Raw genomic sequence first — 18,801 nt, 5'->3', positions numbered from 1 at the left:
AAATGTGTTTTCTGCTAAATCTCATATATATTTTCTCTCTAAAGATGAATGTCCCAAGAAAAAAAGACATGGCTCTGAAGTTGCAAAAAAGTCAGAGGATACTTTTATGTATCTCACGAGATTTCAGCGAACGTCTTCAGGCCTCAGCTGCGTCACAAGGATTAACTTCAAAAGGTTTTTTTTTTTTTTTTATGTCTTATTTTTACAGTTCCATCCATCCATTTTCTATTGCATTTTCCCTCATTAGGATCACGACTGAGCGGGAGCCTAGCTTAGATTGCTCGCCGATCAATTGCTGCGTTTTTACAGTTAAGAATCCTCAAATGCAATATACAGTACAACACACGAGTCACCATACTTGAATAGGTCTCTAAAGTCTCACAAAACTCAGAAACCTGCGACTTTAGCCCTGAGCAACGAAAGGATTAATTCCGCAAGTGTGTTTTGTGATGTCACAGATGAGTACGAGTGCTGGCGAAGAAGAACGTTTTAATACCAAGCCTCTAAAAATGGGAATGACGTTACTGCGACGTAGGGCTTTAGGCGGAATGCGCATCTCTATCCTGGCGGCTCAACAAGACTATAGTGACCATGGAGTCGACATTAATAACCGTACAGAATGTATCCTGCAAAGTCTTGAATGGAACATTCCCTTGTGCGTTTCATTTCATAGTATAGCGATTCGCGTACTTTGACAACTGTACGACAATCGGTGATGTTCGAATATTACTTAAAACGTTACCTGTGTGCTTGATAAAGGTTATCATGATAGCGATTGTTAACATTGATTCCGATGGGGAAAATTGGAACAAATCAACTAACGTTTCAGAATGGAAAAATGGAAAGGTGTAAACACACACACACACACACACACACACACACTTACTCCCTGACATATGACACCGACGTATCATATTGACAGTCCTACAGCTCTGAACAAAAGTTTAGGTGTGGTGCTTTCGGGTAACTATTCACTTGAGGGTTGGGGGTTGTGGGAAGGGGGGATCTTTGAGTGATAATCGATGACTGCCATTTATCTCCATCATGTCTATCTGCTGAGGCATGGATGGGGCCAGGAGAGACAAAAGAAAGAGACAAAAAGGGACAAGAAAGTCACAAGTGCGCATGAGTGACAGGATGATGAAGACGAGCCTGGAGAGCGTCACAGTGTGGTAATGACACATTAGCGCTCTGGAAATGCTTATGTAGCATGAAATTTGAGCAGAGAGACATGTTGTTCATGTCAACCTCTTTATTTTAAAAAGTAGTAGTTAAAGCACACGCTAGATTTCTGCATGCTCTTTCAGTGATTCGTGTATTTTAGGCCATTTGTGTATAGATGTCTGGAGCTGGAGGGGGGGGGGAATCGACAATTGAATAGGTCGACCACAGAAATTGGTCAACACAAAGTTTCTGCCTCAAAACTATAATCATTTTTAAATTATATTTGCGTGATTGAAATATAGCGAATATAGCAAAAAATAAACAGGAAGCAACCATGACAGTCATGGCTGGTTCTTTTACTGTTTTTCTTTTATTTATTTATTTATTTCGTTTTTATAAGCTTACACATCCATTTCCACATCCAAAAAGTGGTATCGAATATCCCTAGTTATGTTTTTGTTCAGTATAACTGACACAGTGTAATACACATTAGGTCGTTTTCATGGTGTTATGTGAGGTTTCTGAATATATTTTCCACCAAATTGATTAAATAGATCATGGCAATGAGACATATTTACGTGCCTACCAATTAGCAAACCATAATGACACAGCACTTTAAAGCCCATTAGACATAATCGCGGTGCCTATTCTCACGACAATTAAGCAGGAACACACCAGATAATGAATTGTAATGACTGAAAAACAGGAATCATCGGAAAAAAAAAGTATGGAATGACAGAAAAATAAGAGCATTTGGGCGTTGTTTCCACGTAGTTTACGGCAACACAGTGAATCATTTTCCTTCAACTGTTACCTATCACTCATTAATCCCTGAATAAAAATGTTTACCTGCTTGCCGTGTTGTGAACTGGCTCACACTTCCTGATAGTCAATCAAGCTTACACAACTTCATCTTCTTACGGGAAACTACCTAAAATGATGTCACCCACAACACAATTGTACCCGAATCCATTTTACAGCCTTTTCCGAGGGTTGATGATACCGCCAGTAACACCTCGTGTGTTTGACGGCGGACTTTGGTCAGACTTCACTCTCTTGGCTTAATCTCATTGTGGTTGTGTTGAAATGCATTAGTGATTTCTTTAATTGGAATTAACAATTAAAATTCTGCCGCATATGAAGGGTGATGTTGTAATTGAAGAAATATTCAATTGTTTGCAGTTTGCAGTATACGTTTTTGGAGGTTCAGTTAATTGAGATTATTCACGAGTCATGCAAGGGCTCGATTCTTGTGTTCTTTCAAACAAAGTGTCACAAAAAAAGGTATTAAAAGGTCTTTGTTGTTGGCAGAAATGACGTTGCTTGACGCATGCTAAGAATATGACATTGAAAGCAAACACTGCACCACATTTTACTCCCTTTAAGGTGAATGTTAACAGGCCAATGAGTTAGGGCTGCTCGATTATGAAAAAAACATTTATCACGATTATTTTGGTGATAATTGAAATTACGATTATTCAAACGACCATTATTTTTTTTTTGGTACGAAACAAGTAAACGTTTAAACGTAAAGAAAGTATAAGGAGAAATACATTTCTTTGAAACACAATAATTATGTAATTACCTTTTGGACCAAACAAAATTAATAACATTAGCTCTAAAATAAAAAAAGGTGCACATCTATAAATTGAAGTATGATTTCCAAATATAGTGCTTGGATATTAATCATATTAATCATCGTTTTTTTTACAATTATGGCAATTTTGCAATCGTGGAGTGTAATAATCGTAATTGTAATTGAATTTCGATTAATTGCACAGCCCTATAATGAGTCATCCACCCCATCAAGTAGTTTCTTGACGTAAAAAAATGGTAAGAACTTGTTTTTATTTACCCAGTGACACAGCTTTATTTAACTGAAGGGTGAAGCTGCAGATTTAAAATGGCTTTATCTCTAGATTGCACCTGCACTTGCCTTTAAAAGTGACATAATGCTCACTGATAATAATTTAATTGCCTGGAGTCGACGTGCGAAAAGCATCGTGCCTTTCACTTATCACTGGGCTTTAATGGTTTATCTGGGATTTAAAAAAAAAAAATCATTACAATTGCAAATTTGGATGTGAACCGGCTTGAACTTGAAAAGCAACCCTTGGAGCCAAAACCAGCTAGTTCCTCCTCACCAGGAAGCTGTGTGTTAAAAGGTCCGAATAAGAATGTAAACACAAAGAGTCAAAACAAGCACGGTAGAAGAGTTGAGAAGGAGTACATGCACTATTTTGCCCATTTTTGGATCCCTATGGAACCATTACTCCTCTCCAGAAAGCAACTGGTAGCATCCCATCTGTCTATTCTTCATCTCCAACAACTAGGCAGGAGCCCGTTAACGTTGAGAGTGACAAACAAACCCTTTTGCAATTACTTGTGAGAGCAGATTAATATTCTCGGAGATCTGCTGGGTGCAGTTTAGTTCGTTTTTAGCGGCAGATCATCAATAACAACATGCACTCACTTTTTTTGTCTTTGAAGGATGATAAAGAAGAAACAGACACAGCTCATGTGTCGACGCCCAAGGCAAATTTAAGTGTGTAACTGATGTCTTTTGTGCACCATAGTCACCGCCCTTCTATTTGCGACGCCATCTTTTTGTTTCTAGCTTCCTTTCTTCATAATATATATATATATATACACACACACACACACACACACACACACACATATATATATAACATTTTCATGCATCCACGTCAATTTCATGTAGTCAAACTGGTGTTATGGAACATTGTTTTCTTCCAACATTCCAGCCAGAGCTACTCAATGAGTTTTTGGGGTGGGGTGTCCTGGACTTCTTAAAACGTATTAAGTAATATAATATGATGCTGTATATTATTTCATATAGTATTTTAGAATTGATTATTCTACTGATTATCCAAACGAGTAATCGGATAAACATTTATTTCACATCATTCCACAATAATACCACTACAAAATGTGAGGTGCAGTTATTATTTTTGTGCACTTGGGGTTACCCCCTCATGTTCTACACTGTAGTATCTGTGACTTTGAATGTTTGGGTCTTTAAGAATTGGGATCTGGCCTGGTGAGTGATATGTGCATCAGTGAATAAGTGTAGTTGGCTGTTGTTAGATTAGCCAGTCTGCGCAATGAGTGCCTGGGCCTGAATTGTGTTTATTTCTATTTATATATATATATATATCCTTGTGCTTTAGTGGTAGTAGGCTATATTAAATTAGCTTGCTAGCTACCCTTGAGTTGGCTATCGTAGACATGTTGTGACACGTTAGTTAGATCTGATTTCCAATAGACACAATGCAAGTTATCTTTCTTAAATTACACGCAAGTAACTCTACAAGCGACAACACCAGACAGAGATAACACAAAAATAAAGAATAATGCAACAATTCTACATAATTGTTTCCATTTTGTCTATAACACCAGTTTGCGGACGCACCACCTCGATGCAAGTTTCACCTGAGCAGACCGATGCCGATCTCAGGTCAACCCAGGTCAGCGTTGCGAGTTAGCACCCCGCAGCGATGGAAGAACAGTGAGGCCCAGTGTGCTCGTCCTCGCTCCCACCGTTACGGACGAGGTGCCGCATGAGCGCTTAAGTTTCAGGCCCGGGACAAAACACCAGTGTCTGCTTTCCCGAGGCATTCACGGCCCGACGTGCCTTTTGTTCCAGCTTTTAATAAAACATAGAACACCGTCATTAGATTGAAAGGCCTCCCCGGTGCATAATTCAGGCCCACGGATCCATTTGAAACAGGTAGATGAGTTTAAGAGACGGCACAATACTGGCAAACAATAAGATCTATTATGTATTGTCAAAAGTAGGGTGGTAATTATGTCCTTAAAGGTCAACTCATCAACACCTATGTAAAACAAAGGACTAATTATGCAGGAATGGGGAAACATTTTCCTAACGAGAGCTAGTTCGGATCCTCAAATGTCAAACATTTAACTTAGTTATAGGTTATACCTGTGAAACCATATTGCTAGGAGTGTAAGGTAAAATAAAAATAAAAAATCCCAGCTCGGTATGAAGCTTGATTTTAAGGTTACGGTTCAGATCACATTCGGTACAATGAGTGATCATGAAACTGATTTAGTGGCATTTAAAAATTAATCGTACAAAAGCTGCAATCTGATAGCAGTGAACTCTCCCAGAAGTGAAAGTGGCCAAAAATAAACAAAACAAAAATACATATCTAATAACATACCGCATCTTAAATTATTTTTCTGTTTTTAGGAAACTGCAACTCTTTTTAGGAAATCCAAAATGCAGACACATGCAATTGTAACAGTTTGATCAGTCAGAATTGTTATGCTCTCAACAAACTCCAAAGCTTGTTACTTGCTACACTGATTTTCACATACCGTCATGAGGTCGTCTAGCAAGAAGCTGAGGTGCACTGCATTTGTTTGCAAACTTATTTGGCATCTATAATGACTATATTCCAAAAATCTACTCGTGACTTGAATTTGTGCTAAAAAATAGAAAATATGAGCAGAATCATTCGTATATTTTTTCTGTATGACCAAAAGGCCTGGTTGAAAGTAATCAGCTGTACATTATCATTAATACATTGCGAAAACTGTGATTTATCAACAGGTTCTTCACTACTGACCTGAGGTAAGTGCGAAAAGAGCGCAAGTGTGACGGCTAATTTTACCATGTTAACTTGTTGACCACTTAACATGATTTTTTTTCAGCATCATATTTACATACAAGATATGACAAAATGAACTTTTTTCCCATGAGTAAGCACTATGTTATCAGAAAGGTTTTTGGTTATTTATATTGGAAGTTCATGCAATATATGGTTGGGGTTGAGAAAAGGGAGACTTTTTAAAAGCTTGTATCCGGAGAAGTAAATCTGTTTTGAATGCCATTGTAATTTGCTTTTTCTATAGAGCAAAATTCGATTAAAATCGGAAAAATTGTGGAATGTTTTTATAGTAGTTCAAGATTTGAACATCCATGATCAACGGTACAAAACAATGGACACCGAAAGTACCACAGTAGACTGTTAGTTTATCACTAGTGTAAAATACATTTACAATGCTGTATAAGAAAAACAGCAAATCAATGTAGCCACTTTCATTAAACAGCTTTAACAAAAACCCGTTGTAATAGAGTCCGTGACTCTAAACTGCAAGAATGTGATACAATACAGACATGAATAATAAATGTGCATTTCTTTTCATTGTTCATTAACCGTGACTTAAAAGTATGATGTTTTAGCAAGCACGTTAAAGCCAAATGTCAAAGGTACCATGTAAAAGTGTTGCATTCAGGGAACCAGTTAGCTCAGCTCGTGTCGTCATCAAACGCTAGCTCACTCGAACGATTATTTGGCAACCTCCCGAAAGCAACTTCTAAAACAACACAGAACTTGAGAAAATACAACTCGAAAGTGATCAATTTATGTTAGAAAGCTCATATTTTCCACGTCAGCCCCGGTGAGACAGGACAACGTCAACAGGTTGACAGGTTGACAACCGAATCTGAGGACAGCAAACGCACCTGCAGCCCCTTCACGAACCTGCTGCTCCGCGTTCGCTTTTTGCCGTTTTCGGCCCGTATGCCCTCCTCCTCTTTCGACGGCGTTTCTTGGGGGGACAAAATAAGAAAGGAAACAACAACAAAATCACTTTTTTATGTAGATGACGTTCCTCTCTGCCAACTGGTAGGTAATAATAAGCTTTCCCCTTTCCCTGAGGAGTTACCTTGTTCCCTGAAGGAGGGGTGAAAGCGGATGAAGAGTAATGGAGCGCGGGGCTGGCCAATCGAAGTCAGCAAGAGGCGGGATTTGAGAAGAAGGCGTGCTCCTATTGGTCAAAGTGGGCGGTACCGTGAAACGAGGACTTTCTCCTCACTGCTAACGAGTTTTGGAACAGACGCCAACATAATGGCAACTAAAAAGAACCACAACAAACAAGGCCTGCACGCACTGGTGGCATAACACATTAGGCGTATCCATCTCAAAAAGAAGGAGCTTGCTTTTCTTTTTAGCGAGAAGCAAACTGTTTAAATATTTTTTCCATCAAGAGGAATTGCACACAATCAAATCTGCTAAAATATGATAGAGATGATGTTCAAATATAGGCATATATGATTTTATTCCATGTGTTATGTCGTCCGCTAATGAGTTAATTGTATCAGGGCAGTGCAATGTGGATTGAAAAGCGCCAGCTAATCATTCCTAAGAGGCTCTGCAGTGCAAAGCCAAGTAAACGACTTCGCATGTCTTGTGTTTTGGCTATTTTGTTCTTAATTATCTTCACGAGAGGCTGCATGAGGCTGCCACTCAATCACTGTAATTGTAATTATAGATATTTGTGTGTTTTAATTCTTTATAAAATACTTCGCTTTTCCATGTAGAATCACAGCTTAGGTCTGTGTGACTAAAATCTACAATTGTAAGCTGTAGCATACAATTTGATTAGCACTACGCTTGAATATAAGGGGAAAACTACTCAATTAAAATGTATTTTACATAAACGTTATACAAAAAAATGTACCTGGATAAATTAAGTGAAACGGTCTTGAAGATCAAATGTAGATGTATTGAACTGGAATCCAACAGAACTTTACTTGGGCAGTGATTCTTTCATATACCACTAGAGGGAGCTTGCATACCACAAGTGATAGTCGTACCACACTGAAAATCCAAGATCTAAAGGGGCTGTCACATGTGATCCATGTGTAATGTAAAAATAGAAACAGCAATACAGTAATTTTGTATGTTTACATTTTAATTTAGTGTATTTTTAAAGAGGCAGAAAATATCATGGACAAGTTGCAGTTATTCATAAATGTATAGCTTACCTGATATTATAAAACTGCATTATCAAAAATACTTGATACAACATACTATCATAAAAATACAAATCAACTTTAGAAAAATGATAAATGCATAGGTAGAATGTAGCCTTGCTTGAACCTCTAACAAGCAATTTATCAGAATATTCACTTCAAGCATTTAAAAGTATTTTTCAATTTTCTTTTGATAAATTCTAAGAATACATTTTATAAATCTAAAAAATCATTTTAAATGAAGATGCATATATATATATATATATATATATATATATATATATATATATATATATATATATATATATATATATATATATATATATTTCAAACAATTTAACAATGTAAGGACCCCTAATGGAATCATATTATTATTAAAAACAAAAGCTACCACAGCAGTCATATACATATTCATATATATTTTATTCTCAATACGACAAAAATACAAAGAATATTCAGGACAGACTCTCATTAGTCACAATTAATACTCACTTCACAAGAATGCTCTTTAAATTACACGACCTAAAGTTTGAAACTCAAACTCCACAAGTACCTTTAAATCGTATTGCATCCATCGTATAATAGCATCTATTTCATCTTAAAAACTAAGCCAATTTAGACTATGGTACATAGTGTAGGCTGCTCATTGAGGCTTTTAAAAGTATACAAGAGAATGTGTATAAACTGCTACAGCTTTTGAGAAACCTTTTTCTTAAAAGACTCACGTGACCAATCGTTCATAAAAAGGGTAGGAAATACTCTGATTGACGGAAGACTTGTAGGATGGACAATGAGTGGACAAAATATAGGAGACAAAATGATGACATGACTGTGAAGACACAAGCACATAAAAGACTAGAGCAGAGGTGGTGAACCTGCCATTTAACCCGGGCCGCCGTGCAATTTTAATAATGCTCTTGATACATAATAATAAACATTTATTTCAGTTATAATTTTTCCTCTAAATTTAGTGAAATGGGCCTGATAGAAAAAGTGTTCCCACCTCTGGAGTGTTAAGAGACCTGGGTGTCATCTGTACAGTTCCAAAGACAAAAAGTCATGTAAGAGAAATAGAGAGAGAAAAGGGGAAAATGTGCATAAAAGTATCTCACAAATATATTTACAGCGATATTCAATTTCAATAAAAATGTCTCCTGTGGTAGAAATTCACCCTTAGAGAAAAATCATATGTACACTTTGTACACTTAAATAGAAACATGCAAATGTTAACATCTTCCTATTGCAAAAAAAAAAAAAAAAACATACCCTGGATTCATTAATATTAATTACTACTTACAATGAAATCTCATCATGATCACGTCCCCCCGATACATTTACATCTTCCTGTTGCATCAACTGTTATAAGCAAAAAAAATTTAAAAAAATAAAAAATAAGCGGGTGGGGAGGTCGGAAAAATAAATTAAGGTTACAAACGACGCTTCGATGTATACATTTGTACTTACAAAGTGTACCAGTGTATGAACACATTGGCTGGCCTGGCAATCTAAAATATAATACAAAAAACTCAGAGGATTTTCCTATGAGAAAAAGTGGCCTCCAGCTTTAGGTACAGAATGGCACAAACCATCTGTTTTTTTGTTTGTTTTTGTTTTGTTATAAAATATACACATAAACATGTACTAAAACCAGTACACCACAAAGCAAAAAAGGCATTGGAGACTTGAGTTTCTTTGAAAGTAAAAAAAAAAGCCTACAAATTAATTTAAAAAGTCGCCTCACATCCTCTCCTTTTCATGAAAAAAATAAAGTCCTGCATAGATTGAAAATTTGCTTTTTTTTTGTATTTTTCAAGTGTAACGAGGGAAAAAAAAACAGTCTGGCCAGAGAGTTGGGAGTTGGTGAAGGATGATGACGAGGGAAAAGAAAAGCTGGTAAGTACAACTAGAGGGAAGTAATATTCCTTTCCTCAGACATTTATTAACATTGCCCCTTTCACACTGCTCGTTTCCATGCATCTGTGCTGTATAAACGGTACAGACGAGCGACGCGGGAAGGAAAATCGACTATTCTGCCTTTTGGGTGTAGCAGCAGAGCCGGGCCGACGCCTGTGTCGAAGGGATCCCGTAATGTTCAAAACTCGTTTCTCTCATCTCTCTCCTGTCGACACCAGATGCTGGAACTGACAATATACGGCCTGTATGTTGGATTCTTTTCTTTCTTTTTTTAACGGCTATGATATGGCAATTTCCTTTTTAATGTAACACTCAACACAAAAGGTTCTGCACTCCTGTTTTAATTTGAAATGCTCAAATTTCACTTTATTGGTCCGAATATTATGATTAATTTACTACAAAGAATGTATCTTTATTCACTGACGTATACCGACGGGCAGAATAATTAACTGCTTTTCAACTACCACCAAACGTCATCATTACTTCAGTATTTTTGGATACTATTGTTGCGATGTGAAATTTTTCTAATTGTTCAGCTAATAATATGTTTGAATGAGGCCTTCATTTGTATGGTGTCTATTAGCGGGGGTGGCCGCTATTTAAGGAAATACAGAATATGACTCAATCCTCATTCCTTTCTATTATTCAATTTAAAAGAATTCCACATACTTTGCACTCTATTGTGAAAACCTGTCAAATAGTTTTATCATCCATGTATTAGAAAGAAGTAATCCATCTATGTATATAAATAAAATCTCTATATTTGAAATATATTCTCCTTATTCTGCTATAAATGCAACACTGCTAATCTGCTTCTCTCCTTGCTTGTCAGAAGTCAGATCGGTTTCCCACCAGGGCGCGCCTTTGATAAACGTTAATGGAAACAACTGCATTGTATTTGTGGACACCACTTAAAACACTCCCGGAAAAATACACTCTGGGCAGACAACACTGACTTTCCTCAAGCATATTTCTCAACGGCTACGGAGGAAAAGCAATGTGATGGGAAGAACCGCCGACTTCCTTGGCCTCAAGCGGCGTTAAATCGCTACTGGGATCGTTTTAAGAAGACTGGGAGAAAACGTCTTTTAGAAACTTGAAAGGAACCAGATGAGGTTTGTGCAACTGGATAAACAGGCAGTTCATATACGTCATGTGGCTTAATTCATGTCAATTCATGAAATTGTGATTATGTGTAAAAAAAATAAATAATAAAAAAAGTATATATTGTAATGATAAGAAGATTATTACCGGTGTGCACAGTAAGCCCTTCATTGCAATCTAACAGGTATGCTGCCAAAATTAAATTTAAATCAAGCCAATAGAGGGGAGCTTGGCTTGAAGCAAAGCTTAAAACCTTTAAAAACACAAATGATCGTCAAAAAACTTAAAAGAGGTGAGGAACAGAAAAAATATATATGGAGAGAGGGGACTGCTTGTTTTCCTGTAGCTCACATTGAAGGCACAAAAAACAAAGAGAAAACCTTCATTTGAATTTTTTAAAGCACCTTTGGTGTTTCGGGCGAGGTACTTTGGTGGGGAGGGGGACAATTACAACAATAAAAAAAAAAAGCCCAAATAGCCTATTGACTGAAGCACAGGAAATAAATAATAAATAAATCACTGAGCGTTTCAGGGCCAAATAGATAAAAAAAAAAAAAAAAAAAAAATACAAATCATGTTTCATCTGTTTGTTAAGATGCAAAAATGTGTTGCTTCTCGCGGGATGGTTCCAAATTGCTCAGTTTTGGGCAAGCTGGTGCAGACATATATATATATATATATATATATATATATGTATATATAAAAAATTGTTAAAAAGAGGATGCGCGCACGCATACTCTGAGATATGCTTGACAAGTTTTCATCGTCACGTGCGTGTGCGTGATTAGAGGAGGACTGTGTGCGTGTCGCTGAGGTGTGGCCGTGTGTGGGTGGGAGAGCAGCGTGCGGGGACGGGGGCGTGGGGGGTAAAAAGCCCGGGTCCTCGCTAGGGAACCAGTTTGGCGTCCAGTCGCAGCCAGTGCAGGCCCTGCCGGGTGTAACGCACCAGGTCGGTCATGCTGCTGGTGTTGAAAATGAGAGGACCCATCACTTTGTCCAACTCCTGGAAGAAGTCTGAGGAAGAACAAGAAGAGATGAGTCCATGTCAGGGTAAAGCCAGAAGTAAAATCATTTAGTTTAGTTTAGCAGCGTCATTTAGTCAGGCTGGAGCCATGTATAATCGAAAAAAAGTGCTCTGACACCATCTATCACCGCAATAAAAATGTTTGTAACCGCTATGCAGCTACCAGATAAAAATTAGCCCAGCTTTTGTCATTTCTTCAACTCCCACTCTTTCCTCTTTGTATTTTACAGCCATCTGGATGCCCCATGGCACCATGCTGCAGAGCAGAACACGAGCTGAGTGTTTCTGGAGGCGCGTTTCCATATATAGTCAATGCAGTCAGGCGCAATTGTGTGCCGGGTGATGCCTTTAAAGTGAAAATTTTGCTCCTTCGCTCATTTCGCTGTGCTTTGCTGATGAGAACTTTTGTCGCCGTTGCATCGCCGACAGCCAATTGCTGTCAAGAATGTATTTAGACGCAGGTGCAGCACAAGCATATGCACAGCCAAATAAAGTGGAAAAAAAGAAAGAAAGAAAAAAACCAGACAACACACAGCGGGGTGAAATGAAACCAATGTGGGCCAATATCATTGCGGTCTGTGGGACAACACAGCAACACAGCCAGCTTGGAAAATGCAATATGTGTGCGTCTGAACACACTTTAATATTGTTAGTAATTTTATAATAATAGATTATTATCGTAAATAGAAACAATAATAATTATAGCTTAGTTTCATATATAGTAGTGTCAAGTGACCTAAGGACACATTATAAAAACCCACTAATGACTATTTAATTTAAATTTAAAAATACAAAATTATAATGAAATTTTATTTGATTTTTTTTTTTAATTAATTTTTGATTCGGAAATATTTTTTATTTATATATTTGATTTCACTCCTCATTCCAACCATGGCCTCATTTACAGTATTTCCTTGTACCTTTAATATTGTTGTTGTAAGCCTTAACAAGGAGTTTGAAACAAGAATGGGAAACCTACGGCCCACAAATTAGCCTTGCACATAATGGATATTTATGCGATTTGTAGCATCCTATATAAGAGAATTAAAAAAAAGAAAGAAACTAAACAAAAATGAATGATGGCTTACCCTTCTGCTCCTTGGCCAGCTGCTCCGCCTGGTCCCAAACCTCAGTGGCGTACAGAAAATTGGAGGTGACTTGCACATAGCTGGCGGCCATCTGGTGGATGCGCTGAGGTATGGTCACGGACGAGCCGGCGCTGCTGCTGCTGCTGACCGACGAGTAGCCGCCCGCTGTGCCCGGCGACAGCTTTGGGGACACTGGCGAAGGCATGCCTGCTGCCTTGCTGCATATGGAGAAGAAGAAATAGATTTAGGTCATATGTACCTGCTGCACACTGTCAATGTTTTTCTAACTTGAATGCTATTGCATAGAAGCGGGATGACGTACTTCCCCATTCCAGGAGAGGGAGCCTGGGTGTTACTCAGAGAGTTCTGGTCAATGGAGGAGAAACAACAACATTACACACAGTGCTAGAACAGGAAACTACATTCAGTGGATTTACTGTAAATGATCGTCTGTAGGTTTGAAGTGGAAAGCCAAGCATGAGTTCAAGTTGTAGTAGTGAGAAGTACCTTTAATTGCTCTGTAAGTGTTTTGGAGTATTTAAGAGCACTGTCTTTCCTCAGCTTGAATAAACGCAAGTGGAGAAGAGATTGACATCGTAGGCTGGGAAGAAAATGGGGTATGTTCAGTATTAAAAAGAAAGCAACACAGTGTTTATAAAACTAAAATGACTCTTCAAGTGGCATAACATGGAAAATGGACTCCTTAATTGTTTGTAAACAAATAGTTGGATCTCTGCAGTCTCTGCACACCCATCAAGTGTGAAATTAAGCAACCCTTTAATGCTCTGCCTATTTATGAACATGTCTTTAAGCGAGCCTTCCTGCACTTCATGCAGAAGAGCACCATTACTTCATAGCATTGGGGCTAGTTTACAAAATAACTCATTTCTCCGCCCCTGACAGGCTGGGTGAAAAGATCCAGAACCACTTTCAAGTGGTGCAAGCTACCTTTAAACCACAGTTCAAGCAGGAAAAACATTTAAATAGATGTTTTTGTGTTTCCATTATAAAAGGGTAATCAGAATAAAAACAATTTTTGGCACCCCTCAATTGGGGGGAGTGAAGTTGCCCATGACATTTCCTTTGGAGGAAATGTGGCTTTTTAGTCAGAATACTCACCAAAGAACAGCTACCCGCTTGTCTGCTGGAGTCGCATCAGGGGCCATGTAGCTTTTTAACTTCATTGTGTACCTGAGTGTACAGTCAAAACACGTATTAGCTGAGTGAACAAACAGTTTTACGTCAACGCAAAAATGTTGTCTTTGGCCTTACTTGATAAGTTCCACTGTTTCAGCATACATGGGAAAAGGAGACTTGGCCTCCTGGGCGCTCTTTTCGAGGGCGTTGCCGCACTCAATGAAAGACACCACGGCGTCCAGGTAGTAAATGGCCTTCTCAAAACGGTCCAGCTAAATAAGACATGAAAAAAATATAGCAGCCTGCTCCTTTTTTTTTGGTGATGTTTTAAGATCTTACCAGGGCATCTGCATTATGTTTAAGTTTCTTGGCTTCCTGTAAGTAATGATCAGCTGAATGGGCCCTGAAACGAAAATACACACAGACCAGCACGTTTAACACTTCTAAGTCTTGCCTGGGTCAAATATTTTCTAAAGTGCCTCTTCTCATTGATTTTAACATTAAGTACTTGAACATTACGAGTAACTTTCTTTCTGTAGCATAACAACAACAGAAAGAATACAACAATCATTTTCCTTTGTGTTTATGTCTCTACAGACATCCTACACTCTTGTGCAAACACATCCAACTGCTTTTTGGATGCGTTATCCTGCCTGAAATGTCTCACCTGTCCTCAAATGGCAGCTTGGATCTTTGCGACTTGGAGCCGTCCGTGGAGAGCGGCGGCACGGCCAGCTGGTTATCGCAGCCCTTTAAGGATTTCTCCTGTGGGAGGCAGCAAGCGAGAGAGGATAACATTTAAGGGGGGTAGGGGCCTAATGTTTGACGCGATGGACAAAATGGAGATGAACGAGGGTAGGCAGGAGGAGGTTTGTACGGATATTTGCCACGCAGATATTTGTCTTCATTTGTTATTCAAATCCCCCCCACATGCAATGATGTGAGTATCGACTAAGCTTTAAAGGTACTCACACTATCCCCACCAGACGATACATCCACCCACCTTGCCATCTCGAGTGCTGCGTCCCTTGTCCTCGCCTTTTCTGTGCTTGGAGGTAGAGGTGATCTTTGTGCTGTGGCCTCCTTCCTTGCCGCTGCCTGCCCCGCTGGATAGCGACGTGGAGGACTGGCTGACCGTCCTCTTCCGACTCGGATGCTCGGCTTTCGGTGTCCGCTGGAGGCCTGCCATGGACGGAGAGGGCACCGGTTCCTCCTTCTTTTCCAAAGACCTCTTTGACCTGATGGGATGCAAAATGCCTCCATGTTAGTGATGGGCAACCTACGAGAGCACTTGATCAGACCCGTAATGCAATTCTAAAAACAAAAGAGACCTCAGAAAAAAATATGTAAAAAACGTAAATGCTCATAACATACAACAATGAACATTTGTTATTATACATTTAATGCAGCTGTCAAAAGGCTTTATAAAAATAAAATAAAAAGAACTTACTCATGATAAGAAAAAGGTTCCACCATGTGTACATCTAGCTCACAAGTCCATTTACAAACAGTTGGAATGGTGCAAAACTATCAATCTATTTTTTTTTTTGACCATGACTGCTTTAGTATAAGTTTATCCGGTTCACTCTGAAACTAATTGCAAGAACCCCTTTAAAATTAAAATACCGCATGAAATGTTTACAGTAGCTTCCACTCATAAAACGTACTCTTTACTGCTGCTTTTATGATGCGATTGAGACTTTTCCTCCAGCTTGCTTCGCTTGCTGTCTGGCTTGGCTCCCTCTTCATCGTTCTAAAAAAAATGATACAGGGATTCCTTGAGATGACACAAGTAAAACCACAACAGAATTCAAGTAGAATAGTTGACAAGGTCCCAAACCTTGTGCTTCCTCTTGGCCTTGCTCGAGCTCTTCTCTGAGCTTTGCTTGCTGAAGTCTTTGCTGTCTCGGTCTTGGGAGTCATCCCGCTCCACTTTTATATCTGCAGGCTCTTTGTACGGTCGTCCAGGGATCCTCGATAGCAAGCTGAGATCTATGGTAGATGGGAAGGATATGGTTTAAATAACTTACATAATTTAAAGGGAATTCAGTAGTCTTTCAACGGGTCTTGGTACATTTCAACCGACCTATTTTGACAATCAACACTTGCGGAGGTTGCCTGGAAGTGTAGCGCTCCTCAGGGTCACTGAGAGGTGACAGCAACTCCTTCTCCTCCATTGGCGAGAACACGCACACGGGCGTCCTGATGCTTTCGGTGTACTTGGGCGTCTGCGAGGATGACGGGATGCTGTCGTTGCCCTCCGAGTCCGACGACGAGGAGTCCGTGTCGACGAACTCCCGAGACTTCTCGCGAGTGGACTTGGAGCTCGTCTTGGCCTTGCGCTTGTCTGCTACGGCGGCGACGGTGGCCGCGCTGGGCCGCGGAGAGGATTTGGGCTCCTTTTTGATGCTGGGCTTGCGGGAACCCTTGGTGGCTGCTTTGGGTCGATGAGGGGGGATCTCGGGGGCTGGCTCGCTTTCCACCCTCAGGCCTCCTCTGGGCTCCTCCACCACTGGGGGCTTTTCTGACTTTTTGGGCTGTTTTTTCCCCACGGGCCTCCGGTTCCCTGTGCTGCTCTCACTTTGAGCTGGAGATTTCTGTCGACCACGACCACTCTCGCCACCCTTTTGCGCCACCCGAAGGTCCCTACTTGGGGCCGGTGCTGAATCTTTCGATCCCCCTCCTTGGCTACTATAACCGCGCCCTGAGCTGTTATCTCTGCCCTCTTTTTTGCTCTTGGTTTGAACATTGTTGTTATCCAGTGGAGATGGTGGGGCTGCCTTCTTGAACCAGTTGTCCAGCTGCCACTTGTTGGCCATTGGTTGTTCAGGCTGTGACAAGGAATACAACAAAATAAGTGACTTGACTTCATTTAGTCACAAACAGACCTACATCAGCTGGCTTTTTGGCATTTTGTAATATAATAAGTGAACCAAAAAAATGGTTAACCAGGGTGTGAGACAATCAATCAATATTACATAATTATATCTCATTATATCATATGCCAAGATAGAGCATATTGTTGGCAAAATGAGATTCCAACCCTAAAAGAGAACAAAGCAACCACTCTGGTGGCAGGAGACATACTTGGGCCCCGAGTCTGCTTCTGTGCATGTTCAGTGGCAACGGAGTGGCTGGATTTACACTACAGGCTTCAAGTGACATATTCACCATTTTTTTTTGCTCTCAAGCGGCACAGTTCAAATACGGGTCATAGCGTTGTAAAGAGAATAGAGGGCATGATGCCACTACTGAAATGTGTTACAAAAATATATTTTTTCGCCTCTATTTAGTGTTTATCAACCAATCATTGTTGTTTTGGTATTTTTTAGTGATAAAAAGAAACAAAACAACAATTAAGCAATATCACACCAGAATATTGATGTTGTACTGACCAAACTTTTTGAAACTGATTCAGTTACTGGTTTCGTCATTGTTTTCCAAAGTAAAAGCAGATGTTTGCAAATGCCTTATTTGGATTAAATACAAAAGGCAATCAGTTTGCTTTCGTGAAGGACCACAAACATCAGAGAATGATTATTTTTGAGAGGCTGAAATCAGATGATTTGGACAATTTCAAGTTTAACTATGGCCGTAAACGATTAGTTGATTATTAAAATAGTTCTCGATTAATCTGATAATTGATTTGTTGTCGATTAATCGATTAAATGTGATTAAAAGGAGTGCCCAAAAGTGATATGGTACACCTCAGTTTATAACGAAACCGACATATGAAGTATTGTATTGAAATTGCGAACGGCATACACTGAACGACTTTGCCTAGCAGCGTATGAATATGTTGCCACGCAACATAACAAGGCACGCTCACTTCATATTTCAGCCGACATACAGAATATTTACGGCAATTATGGCTTTACTTCTGCATTATTGTGTGAGTGAGTGATGGACTTCCAACTTATGTACACGTTCTGGTTTCATTGTCCTAGCGGGAAGAGAACTCCATCATAAGTTAAGGACCCCTTGCATTCCCACTGAATTTCTTAGTGGACTAGGTCGTTACCTCGGGAGAAGCGGGCCGCAGGGGCTCGTTGGCCTCGCTGTCGCTCGTGCTGCTCTCGCTCTCACTGTCTGAACCTGAGCTGCTTTCCGAGCCACTGTGGCTACTCGAATCGTCTCTTGACTGCTCCGCTCCTTCACTGTTATGGCTGCCCAGAGGTTTAAAAAAAATAAATAAAAGGGTCACAATGACATTTTATTGTGGGTAAAACATGAGCCAAGATCAGAAGTTAAATAAATTACAAAAGTGCTGATTAGATATAAATCCATCTACTGATTACAAGATTTCATGGTGTGTTGAAACGCTAACCTTGCTGATGTGTTTCTTGAGGCATTCTTGGCAGAGTCCTGTTCTCCATCGCTGTCCTCACTGCTGCTGAGCTTGAGGTCATCCTCCAGCATACTAACATACAAGAAATATATGTTTTAGTAGGAGGTCAATATGAGAATGGAGGCGGAGGAACGAAGTTTAACTACATACGTTGGCTGGTCATCGCATGTTTTTGACTGGTGGCTGCTTGAGCTTTTGGAAGAACTGCCTCGCTCTG

The 18,801-nt window shown here is 39.5% G+C and overlaps 2 protein-coding genes across 5 annotated transcripts in view; both read right to left on the bottom strand.

Annotated features, from left to right (window-relative positions):
• The window catches only part of shroom1 (shroom family member 1), a 29,688-nt gene extending 22,776 nt beyond the window's left edge, over nucleotides 1-6,912 (bottom strand). Inside the window, exons 1-2 of one of the 2 annotated variants that reach the window (XM_086013443.1) lie at nucleotides 6,880-6,912; nucleotides 6,677-6,762 (exon numbers count right to left, since the gene is read on the bottom strand). The gene's annotated coding sequence lies outside the window, so the exon portion shown is untranslated. Of the gene's footprint in view, nucleotides 1-6,676; nucleotides 6,849-6,879 lie in introns of those variants that run through there. The other variant, XM_086013444.1, reaches the window with a different exon arrangement.
• Nucleotides 6,913-8,375: 1,463 nt separating this feature from the next.
• Nucleotides 8,376-18,801, bottom strand: part of aff4 (AF4/FMR2 family, member 4) — a 35,200-nt gene continuing 24,774 nt past the window's right edge. For all 3 annotated transcript variants that reach the window (XM_086012662.1, XM_086012661.1, XM_086012663.1), the window contains 15 exons: nucleotides 18,735-18,798; nucleotides 18,564-18,656; nucleotides 18,258-18,402; nucleotides 16,323-17,067; nucleotides 16,077-16,228; nucleotides 15,904-15,989; nucleotides 15,240-15,474; nucleotides 14,904-15,001; nucleotides 14,576-14,639; nucleotides 14,372-14,508; nucleotides 14,219-14,290; nucleotides 13,607-13,700; nucleotides 13,422-13,465; nucleotides 13,100-13,317; nucleotides 8,376-12,001 (listed from right to left, as the gene is read on the bottom strand). In XM_086012662.1, the coding sequence (XP_085868788.1) occupies nucleotides 11,874-12,001; nucleotides 13,100-13,317; nucleotides 13,422-13,465; nucleotides 13,607-13,700; nucleotides 14,219-14,290; nucleotides 14,372-14,508; nucleotides 14,576-14,639; nucleotides 14,904-15,001; nucleotides 15,240-15,474; nucleotides 15,904-15,989; nucleotides 16,077-16,228; nucleotides 16,323-17,067; nucleotides 18,258-18,402; nucleotides 18,564-18,656; nucleotides 18,735-18,798 (2,375 nt within the window). In that variant the 3' untranslated portion in view covers nucleotides 8,376-11,873. The remainder of the gene's footprint in view (nucleotides 12,002-13,099; nucleotides 13,318-13,421; nucleotides 13,466-13,606; nucleotides 13,701-14,218; nucleotides 14,291-14,371; nucleotides 14,509-14,575; nucleotides 14,640-14,903; nucleotides 15,002-15,239; nucleotides 15,475-15,903; nucleotides 15,990-16,076; nucleotides 16,229-16,322; nucleotides 17,068-18,257; nucleotides 18,403-18,563; nucleotides 18,657-18,734; nucleotides 18,799-18,801) is intronic.

The sequence above is a fragment of the Filicampus tigris genome, chromosome 17, assembly GCF_054856515.1.
Source record: "Filicampus tigris isolate MCC_2025a chromosome 17, RoL_Ftig_1.0, whole genome shotgun sequence".
NCBI classification, from domain to species: domain Eukaryota; kingdom Metazoa; phylum Chordata; class Actinopteri; order Syngnathiformes; family Syngnathidae; genus Filicampus; species Filicampus tigris.
Note: the sequence above shows the minus strand (reverse complement) of the source record. Positions and strands in the feature narration are given on the sequence as shown.